This window comes from Bos indicus x Bos taurus, chromosome 29 (assembly GCF_003369695.1).
Source record: "Bos indicus x Bos taurus breed Angus x Brahman F1 hybrid chromosome 29, Bos_hybrid_MaternalHap_v2.0, whole genome shotgun sequence".
Classification (NCBI taxonomy): domain Eukaryota; kingdom Metazoa; phylum Chordata; class Mammalia; order Artiodactyla; family Bovidae; genus Bos; species Bos indicus x Bos taurus.
This window is the reverse complement of record NC_040104.1, coordinates 26594327-26605231: the sequence shown is the minus strand read 5'-3', so window position 1 is coordinate 26605231 and position 10905 is coordinate 26594327. Positions and strand designations below refer to the sequence as shown.

General features: G+C 43.6%; 1 protein-coding gene across 1 annotated transcript; it reads right to left on the bottom strand.

The window, feature by feature from the left end:
* Positions 1-1773: 1773 nt before the first annotated feature.
* LOC113886399 (E3 ubiquitin-protein ligase RNF113A-like) lies at positions 1774-3638 on the bottom strand. The gene has a single exon (XM_027532574.1). The coding sequence runs from the start codon at positions 3541-3543 to the stop codon at positions 2482-2484; it is 1062 nt and encodes a 353-aa protein (XP_027388375.1). The 5' UTR covers positions 3544-3638; the 3' UTR covers positions 1774-2481.
* Between the last annotated feature and the right edge of the window lie 7267 nt (positions 3639-10905).

The following is a 10905-nucleotide window of genomic DNA, read 5'->3' as shown; positions in this document are numbered from 1 at the left end:
AGAAGGTAATATCTGAATGGGAAAAGTTTGTGAAATGCTGGTGTACTGGGCATTTCTCATTTGCCCCATCATATCCACTTTCTACCCTCTATGCCCTTCTCTCTGTGACGGCAGAGCTGACCTCTAAAGCCTGTAATATTCTGGCTTGTCCTCTAGTTTCTAGTTGGATTTGGCCAATGGGAGGCACTGGTTATCTGAAAGGGGGAAGAGAGTGAGCTAAGGGTCTTTATTTCCCCATCTCCTTCTCTACAGAGTCACTGGGGTTGGTCCTCTGCCAAGAGGCACAACTCCCATCATTCAGATCTCCCTCACAGATACAGACACCCTCTCCAAGTTCTTGGAACCACCTCCCGCCACACCTCTTCAGACCCAGCTATTGTTAGCACTGGGACACAGCACCATTCCCTGTTGGATTTTCCTTAACCCTCCCCACACTTATAAATCTTCTCTTATTAAATTCTCCTCCACTGTCCCATTTGAACAACTCTCCGTCCATGGGGTTCTCCAGGCAAGAATAATGGAGTGGGTTGCCACTTTCTTCTCCAGGGAATCTTCCCAACCCAGGGATCAAACCCAGGCCTCCCACATTGCAGGCAGACACTTTAACCTCTGAGCCACCAAGGAAGCCCTGGTCCTGCCAGAACACTGATCAATAGGCCTGATGTGGTGGAAAGCGTGAACTTTGAAATCAGACAGAAGATTTGAATCTTGGCCACTTAAATAGCTTATGTGACCTTGGGCAAGTCCAGGTAGATAAGCATGGTATTCATCAACCCAGGAAGACTACCCTGTGAGTCCAGGCACCACATCTATCTCACTGATATAGTCCTGGTTCTTGGGGTAGTGTTTAATACTTATGTTAACTAAAAAAGATGTGCAACTTGAGAGTTGTGAGTTAAGTTTTATTTGGGGCAAAATGAGGACTGCAGCCCGGGAGGCAGCATCTCAGATAGCTCTGAGAGACTGCTCCAAAGAGGCAGTGGGGGAAAGTCTATAAGGTTTTGGTGAAGGGGCAGTTCAGTACCATGAAGCACTCATTTTACAAAAGGCTTTTTGTTAGTCATGATGTCACCATGAAGGGATTTAGTGCTTCTCTAGATGCAAGGATTAAGATCATAAAATCTGTTCCTAAAAACATCCAACTGTCTAAAGACCTGTCCCACCAGATTCCCTGGAGCACAGAGTGTCTCACTCCACCCTGAACTTCCTCAGGGGTTGCTGAAGGTCAACAGCTAGAGCAGCAAGGGGTTCAATCTCCATAGAGGCAGGTGGCAAATGCCTTTGTTGTTCAGTTATTGGCAATGCTCTTGGTTAAGTGCGGATTTGTAGTTGACACTTAGCTGGTACTCATGAAAAACTTTCGTTTTTTATCTTTTATTTCATCTTTTATGTGACCCCTAAGGAGAGGAAGGAGTCAACTTGTCAAACATTCTTACTTTGCAGTACCCAAAAATGAGGTATAAATTGTGCAGGTAGTAACCCTCAGATGTGCTCTTTAATGGAAACAATACAGAGAGGGATTAAAGTGGGGAGGGGGGGTGCCCTTTCCTGATGGTCTAGTGGTAAAGAATCCTCCTGCCAATGCAAGGGACACGGTTTTGATCCCTGGTCCAAGACCCCACATGCTGCAGGCAACTAAGCCCATGCATCACAGCTACTGAGCCAGCACGCCTAGAGACCATGCTCTGAAACAAGAGACACCACCACAATGAGAAGAGTGGCCCCCACAACTAGAGAATAGCCCACGTGCAGCAATGAAGATCCAGCCAAAAGTAAATAAACAATTTTTTTTAAGAAAGGAGAAAACATAGAAAGGAACTCATGGGCAAATGGTGCTCTGCTTACACACTCTGTCTGTCCTTACAGAGTTCATCTCCTTCCCTATGTTACCCAAAAGCCAGTTCCCTTCTGAGGGGGGACTTCTGTTGCCATGGCATGTCTTCTTTCCAACAAAGAAGCAACATGAGGGATATCACATAAAGGACCCGAGGGTCCCACGCAGAAGGCAGTGAAGGAGTCCCAGAAGGGCTGAGGGTTTATTTGAGACACAGAGCCAGATGAGCAGGGAAGCCAGCGATGTAATGAACCCTCAAAGTCAAGAAGAGGTAAAGAAATGGTATATTAGGTTCCTACAGCTGCCATAACAAATTCACTCTGAGTGGCTTATAACAACAGCAGTGTATTCTGTCACAGTTCTGGAGGCTCGAAGTCTGAAATCAAGGTGTTGGTGGGGTACTTCTAGAGGTTTGCTTCTTCCAGCTTCTGGTGGCTTCAGGGATCCCTTGGCTTATGGCTGCAGACATCAGTCTTTGCCTCTGTCTTCACATGGCCTTCTCTTCTGCCTTACAAGGATACTTAAGGCTGGATTTAGGGCCAACCCAGAAAAATACAGAATGATCTCACCTAGAGATCTGTAACTTAGCTACACTTCTTTTTTTCCAAAACAACAAAACATTTCGAGATTTGAGAATAATGGGAAAATTAAGTAATGGGAATTGGACCCTTATCGGGGTCTTCTGGGAAATTAGAAGCACCACCCTCTTCTGCAGCTCGACGCTTCTCCAGTTTGGCGATCAATTCTTTCGCTGGATTGAAGACTCCGTTGGTCTGCTGGTCACAGACGTAGCAGCGCGAGGTGGTGCGGAAATGCTGAAGCGCACAGCCCTCACAGAAATAATGCCTGCATTTGGTGACCACAGGGTTTTGGAAGGTCTGGCGACAGATGAAACACTTGAATGGTAGTTCCTCCTCATCCCTTGCCACTTCATAGTTTGCATCCTCGTCGACGCCATAGCGACCTTCGTCGAGCTCGCGTTGGATCTGCCACCCGTGCTTGTAATCTGAGCGGTCATGGAGGAATTTGCAACTGTCTCCGAAGCCGCAAAAGCCGGTCTCTTTGTAGTCCTTACAAATGTCGGGCTGGTAATCCCAGCGCACGGTGGCACGCAGATGCTCGGGAGCTCGAATGGGGCCCTTCCTCGCCATTCCTGAGGAATCACTACCCGCAGACGCGTCTTTGGGCCTCATGTATTTCTGATAATTATTCATTCCCCGGTAGATCTTATCATCTTCCTTGCCTCTCAACTCCTCCCGGATCTTCCGGCTGCGCTCAAAGATGGCTTGTGCGTCACGCTCCTTCTCCGTGTCTAGCTCGTACACAGCGGTCGCCCCCATGTCCTCCGGCCCCACGGGTTTCGCCGAGCGAGTGGACTTATAGACCACGCCGAGACTCTCGGGCTCCTCTACTTCCTCCTCGCTACTCCGGTTCCCGGAAGCCCCTTTCTGTTTACCACCGCCCCAGGTCTTCTGGATCATCGGAGTGTGGATCGCCCGCTTCTTTTCAGGACGAACCACCCTGTTGCCTTCGTCACCGCTGCTGCTGCTGCTGCTGCTGCTGCCGCCGCCGCCGCCGCCGCCGCCTCCGGACTCTTGGTCGCAGATCAGGCGTTTTCTGCGGCCTGCACCCCCCTTTCGTCCAGGCTTTCTAAAAAGAAAGGTGCACACCTGGTCCGTCGTCTTTCCCGGGGAAAGCTGCTCTGCCATTTTAAAGACTCGCGAGCTCTGAAACTGTTGTGGCCTGCTGGGTGGCGCGGGGCTTCTGCGCGTCACTGCACTCGTGCGCTCTGCCACGAGGTGGCTGCAAAGCCGGTTGCGCAGAGGACTGTGGGAGCAAGGGTGCGCGAGAGCGTGCGCGTGCCACTCCTTAGCTACATTTTCAAAGACTCCCCCCGCCCCCCAATAAGGTCATGCTCACAGGTCCCAGGGGCTATATTTATTTATTTTGGAGGCACCATTCAACCTACTGCAAATGGCAGACAAAACAGATGTTAGCCAAATTTTAATCTAAAGAGTTGATTAATGAGCTCTGCATTTTGGAGAAGGAAATGGCAACCCACTCCAGTATTCTTGCCTGGAGAATCCCAGGGACGGAGGAGCCTCGTGGGCTGCCGTCTATGGGGTCGCACAGACTCGGACACGACTGAAGTGACTTAGCAGCAGCAGCAGCATTTAGTAGATGAAGAAACTGGAAGTAGTGTGCAGAAAAGAGATAAAGATAGAAGAGGGCTTTTGGTTGAAGCTCTTGCCAGAGGGGATGATGACATGGATCAAAGCAGTCATTGTAGGAAAGAGAAGGTAAAGCCTATGAAAGATCTTATAAAAGAACTATCTTGGTTTATTTGGGAGAAGGAAAGGACAACCTACTCCAGTATTCTTGCCTGGAGAATTCCATGGACAGAGGTGCCTGGCAGGCTACTCTTCAAAAAGTTGGACATGACTGAGCAACTAATACTTTGGTTTATATGAAGCTCTCTGTGACAGTAGAGAAAGAGAATAGGATTTCAAGTTATAAGAGCCAGGTGTAAGCCTCAGCTTGTACACTGACAGTGTATATTTGGCCCAGTCCTTAGTTTTAGTCTCTGCAGTTATAAACTTTGAATAATGGCAAAACCAGCTTACTGCACAGACTTATGTGCAAGTTTGTTTTTATTTTTTTTATGTGAAAGATTTATTCAGAGTTCAAATTAGACCCTATGTGGGAAGGTAGTCTAAGCTGCTAGTTAAATGTACAAGCTGTGGTATTGATCCACTGGGTTTAAAATCCCTGCTCTGCCACCAGCTATGTAAGTGACCTTGGGCAAGTTCCTTACCTATTTTCCTTGGTTTTCCCGTCTGTAAAGTGTGGATGACAGTAGTTAGCTAACTCATGAAGCTTTTGTTGGAGGATTAAAATGAGATGATCCAAATAAAGCATTCAGTATATAGCATATAGTAACCCCTGAATCAGAGAAGGCAATGGCACCCCACTCCAGTACTTTTGCCTAGACAATCCCATGGACGGAGGAGCCTGGTAGGCCTGCAGTCCATGGGGTCGCTAAGAGTCGGACACGACTGAGTGACTTCACTTTCACTTTTCACTTTCCTGCATTGGAGAAGGAAATGGCAACCCACTCCAGTGTTCTTGCCTGGAGAATCCCAGGGACGGGGAAGCCTGGTGGGCTGTTGTCTATGGGGTTGCACAGAGTCAGACACGACTGAAACAACTTAGCAGCAGCAGCAGCGGCAGCAATCCCTGAATAAATATTACCTTATTATGGAAAAGATCTTTGTCAACATCTAAGTACTACAGCAGTGACTTGTAGTTTTGGCTATAGATGAACATCTCTTAAAACTTCAGAAAAATAAAGATGCTTGGGCTTTGCCCTAGACCTGTTGAATTGGGATCAGTAGTTTTTAAAGATCCTTAGATGATTGTGCTGCACCCAGAAGAAATTCACCTTGGCTAGACATGTTATTAGGATCCATTTCATAACAATATCCATTAAGAGAAAAAGCATAATCTTCATCTTAGTGAGACTGTATAGTGGTCTGAACCAACCTAGGCTTCACTTCCTTTTGTAAAAGTACTTTTATAGCACTTAACGATATGCTAAGGAAGGCAATGGCACCCCACTCCAGTACTCTTGCCTGGAAAATCCCATGGATTGAGGAGCCTGGTGGGCTACAGTCCATGGGGTCACTAAGAGTCGGACACAACTGAGCGACTTCACTTTCACTTTTCACTTTCATGCATTGGAGAAGGAAATGGCAACCCACTCCCGTGTTCTTGCCTGGAGAATCCCAGGGTCGGGGAAGCCTCTGGTGGGCTGCCGTCTATGGGGTCGCATAGAGTCGGACACGACTGAAGCGACTTAGCAGCAGCAGCAGCAAGGACCATTAGCTCATTTAATACGTGCAATATGCTTCTGAAGCAGGAGTTATTAGATAAGGAAACTGAGGCACAGAGAGATTAAGCAAATAACTGAAAGTCACACAGTTAGAAAGTAGTAGAGCCAGCACTGGAACTGTAGTCTTGTGGCTCGGACAATTACAGCAGACAGATTCTCTCAAAGCTATGGTGTCTCTCAAAGTATGTAACTTCTCTGCATCTCAGTTTTCTTATCTGTGCATGACAATTATAACACTACTTACTTCCTAGGAGACTTGTGAAAATGAAGCAAGATGCTGCCTGTAAAACATGAAGCAATGAATTTAGTGTTTATTGCTTAACTATTAAGCACTAAATAAAATTCAGTCATTATTATTAATAATTTTAATATCATCATTATTCAGTTTCATGGAAGTATAATGCAGGTTCCAGCTAAAGTGTAATAATCTGAAACATCTGAGCCTGTTTAGCCAACTCCTGGGGCAGGACAGCTCGTTTAAGGCAGTGTAGAATCTATCACTTGCATTTTTACCTCGTGAGCCTCTACTCCTTTCCAGTGCTCACATGTCAGAGTCCACTGATGCAGGGGGACATGAAAGCGGGACTTGAAAAGTGGTACCAGTGAACCAATGAAAACTCTGCAAGACTTTGATGAATAAGCAGCACCACCTCAGGGGGCCCTTTAGGTCAAGGACACGTAGATGGACTGCCCTCTTCCAAAGACAGCTTCTTGGAGCTTTAAATTTTTTTAAGGAAATCAGAGCCTTGACCCAAGGATGAGAGAGAGAGAGAAGGCAGTCCTGCCAGATAACCCAAGTCACACATGCTTCCAAAAAACACGTAAGTTCATTTTACAGGTTGTATGAATCTCTAGGAATAAGAGCTAGAGGAAATTCAAACTGGTTAGGTAAATTACAGCCTACCTGGTTAGGTAAAACCAGGTTACACAATATTTTACAATTCCTGACACAAGCACTGATTAGTGTAACGTGGAAAGATGGGCAGGAAAGAGTTTAATCTCTAAGAGTGTGTGTGTTGAATTTTTTAAGATTGTTTGCCTTCTCAAGTCCTGGAAGCATCAGCACTTTGGATTAGTTTCCATGACAAAGCACAAGAGGGCGCCAGAGAAGATGGAAAGTTTTGTTTTCCAGGGACCCACTTTAGAAAGTCCTTTCTGATCTCAATATAGAGGTGTTTACTATTAGTTCTTTCCGAGTTTTTTAAAATGAAATAACTATGTGCCTAAGTTTGTTGGCTAATACTTTTGATCAAGGTGCTGCTGCTGCTAAGTCACTTCAGTCATGTCCGACTCTGTGCGACCCCATAGACGGCAGCCCACCAGGCTTCCTTGTCCCTGGGATTCTCCAGGCAAGAACACTGGAGTGGGTTGCCATTTCCTTCTCCAATGCAGGAAAGTGAAAAGTGAAAGTGAAGTCGCTCAGTTGTGTCTGACTTTTAGCGACCCCATGGACTGCAGCCCACCAGGCTCCTCTGTCCATGGGATTTTCCAGGCAAGAGTACTGGAGTGGGGTGCCATTGCCTTGAGTAGTTAGAAAATGCAAAGCTAAAATACTTAAACATTGTTGGAGAAAGCAGAGAGTAAAGAAGATTGCTAATGCTGAATCAGTTCAGTTGTGAAATATTTATTAGTTGCTTTCTGTGTGCACGCTGGTTAGATGCTTTGGGTGCCAAGATAAATGAGCCCACAATTTTTCATTGAATTTATTAGTCACATGAGAAGTCAAAATTATCTATAATACTTTACTTTTTCTTATTTGAAACTCTATCCTCTTCACCTATTAATTTCTTCAGAAGGAATCTGTGTAATGGTTAAGCACAAAGGTTCTAAAGTAAAACAGTTTTTTGCTCTTTCCAGCTATTAACCTCCCTGTGTCCCAGTTTCCTCACTTGTAAAATGAGATGGTTATATCACCTACCTCACTGAGTGTTGTGACGATTAAATAATACAATCCATACGAAGTGCTTGGAACCGTGTCATATTTAAGAGCTCAATATTTATGAATTTTTACTCAGATATTACTTGTTCTTGGGAACACAGCTGAACTTATAGACAGAATGATTGGGTCCAAAGGCATTGTTTGATATAACTATGTGGACCAGTAACTTTTTTATTTCTGTCACCTGCAACAGAAAGCATCCTGACTGACACAGCAGTTATATTTAATTTCTTGATTTGTGTTAGTTACTGTGCTAAAATTTCCATATCTTATCTATCTTTTTAGTTTTCATAGTAGCTCTAGAGGTAGAGATATGATAGGTACTAATATTACTTCCATTTTACAGATGAGAAAACAGTAAAAACCACTGAGTAACACATCTCAGATCACACAACTAACAAAGAGAGGAATCAAGATCTGCATCCATTTCTAGTCTTACTCTTATAATAAAACTGATATTCCCCAAATGGCACAAATACCCTCTGGTATAACACACTTTAAAAAGTTTGACCTCAGTCACTGTGGTTCCATGTAACAGCAACATACTTCCTTGAACCTTCATTGACTTCTCCTTTTCCTGAGTATTGGCCATGGTCACAATGAAAAGCCATCTAATTTATCCCTCAAATACCCACTGTGCTATATACTACTTACTGTCTTGCTAGAATGAACAGTCTATGAAGTAGGACTTTGTTTTGCTCACTGTTATATCCCCAACACCTAGGATGGTACCTGACACAGCATAGACGTTAAATAAATATTTCCTGAATGGATGAACAAACAAATGTGGCTTTCCTTGATCATATTGCACAACTTGGAGAGCAGAATGTGTGAGAACATTACACACTTGGTAGCGCTGGTCAAAAATCCTTGTGTGTTTTTGTATATTGTCGTATCATAGGAGCTAAACACACATACACTCACAGAAATTGACTGATAGATATATCAACTCTACCCTAAAAACAAGCTCAATTCCCTCAGATTCCACAGCAAAATTCTGTGAACACCTGGTTAGTACATTGAAACTGAGTGTAAAAGTTCCTAAACTCTGTTCTAGGCTCCACCCCTGAGGGCAAGGCAGGGTCTACATTCTTGCCACTATTGTGATGGAATTGGTCCCAGTATACAGCCTAAAGAAGCTTCGCTGGTGGCTCAGTGGTAAAGAACCCACCTGACATTGCAGGAGACTTAAGAGGATCAAAATCAGGTTTGATCCCTGGGTTGGGAAGATCCCCTGGAAAGGGCATGACAACCCACTCCAGTATTCTGCCTGGAGAATCCCATGGACAGAGGAGCCTGGTGGGCTGCAGTCCATGGGGTCGCAAAGAGTTGGATGCAACTGAGCACGCACACATAGAACCTAAAAGATCTGGGGTCTCTAACTTGTCCACTAGCGAACCATGTGGCCTTGGACAAATCCTTTAGCCTCATTGAAACTTCATTTCCTCCCATGTAAAACAGAAATAATCTCCTAGCTTTTTGTGAGGATCAAATTACATGGTTATGAAAACACTAAAAAGTCAAGCAGTATATATAAGGGAAGACAAATTGAATTCATACATTTCTAGGTAAAAGTTTAAAAAAAAACCCCTCATTTTGATGACTGAATTCCTTGTATTGATTGGCTTGTGTGGGTAGCATGGGATTTAGCCAAAGACAAATTAGAAACAAGTTCTCAAAATATGATTTGGAAGAAACAAGTTTGGTTGAAATCAAACTGGCTCAGGGGACAATTAGGTCAAAATAATAGTTTGAAGAACCAAGTTTCTTAGTTTTTTGTTTGTTTTTTTTTAATGGTTATTTTGGTTTACTTTGGGAGTCTTTTACATGTCAGCATTTTTATCAGTCTAAAGAATTTCTCAGAGTTTTTTTCTTTCTTTTTAAAGTCATTTTAAGGATGCCTTGAATTAGGTTTCTCATTGGTTTGACCATTTGTCAAATGTGTTTCCTCTCAGATCTGATAACATTGATTAATTATTTATAACTGGGAATTCATAATTGTCTAATTATAAAAATGAAATACTGGAACACACACAGCTTTGCAGCTCAATAGATAACGGCAGTTTCTCTTTCGAACATTTGAGCTCTTGGAAACTGGCTGCTTTGCTGTCTTTTTACCTCTTTTATACAATTTAGTATTAAGAGAGAGCAATGAAGAGGAGAAAATCTTGAGTGCAGGGTAGGAAGTGTTCAGGATTCCAGTGTGGACAAAGACACCATTCTCTGCCAAGAGCCTTCATAAACCTTCATTTAAATTTAAAACAAGCGGGCAAACTCAACTGTTGAAGTGCAAGAGGGAAGACTGAGTGCAAAGAGTGCAGTGAGGTTTTAATCGCCTTCATGCTGTGAATGCGGTCCAAAGCACAAGAGGGCAGTGCAGCGCTAAATATCTCAGCATCGACCTTGAAACGTACACTGACTTGCATCTAAACAGGCAATAAGCACAGGAAAAAAGCCGAGCTCGTAGAAACAAAAAGTAAACACGTGTTTATCAGGGGCTGGGAGGTTGGAGGAATGGGGAGGGGTACAAGCATTCTGTAAAATGGATATTTTGGGAACACAGGAGTCTTGGGAGGATTATCTAAGACAGTGTACGGGAAGCGCCTGGGACCTAAAAGCTGCAGCATAACTGGTAACTCTTATTATTGCCAAACATTAATTTCATAGTACCTACCATTTCTGAACAAGTCAGGTAATACACAATCTGATTACAACAGCCGATAGTTCACTTTTGTCCTCATCACGGGTGAAAATTATAATTAGTTTAGCCCCTCCACATTCATTCTCATGCTAAAAAATCATCTAATGATGATAGAGATCAGTATAATTCATTCAAATATAGAAATCAGAGTTCTAACAGAGCCACAGCAGATAAAAATGTCCAATTGTGTATTAAGATGATGTTAAGGAAAAGTTTCTGAGTAGAACCCATCAAGCCAAGAATCTATAATCCAGTTTTCTGTCAAATCCCAATACCCGATTCAATAACAAGAGCCATGATAATGACAATAGTTCTTGTTTGTCCAGTCAACAAAACTACTAAGCCTTAATTGGTGAGAAGAATTCACCTGGGCATCCAACAGTTATTCTGCACATAATGTCAGTCATGATAAATCACTGTGCTATGGTTAAATCACTCAGCAAATAAATATTGGCTGGTAAGAGTATAGAGAAAAAAGCACCAAGAAATAGAAGGAGTCATGGAAGCTTCCTAGTTCATTAGAGATTATTGCATGAGAA

What these genes read in the sequence shown, in the direction of transcription:
- LOC113886399 (XM_027532574.1), bottom strand. Translation starts at nt 3,543, where the DNA reads ATGGCAGAGCAGCTTTCCCCGGGAAAGACGACGGACCAGGTGTGCACC.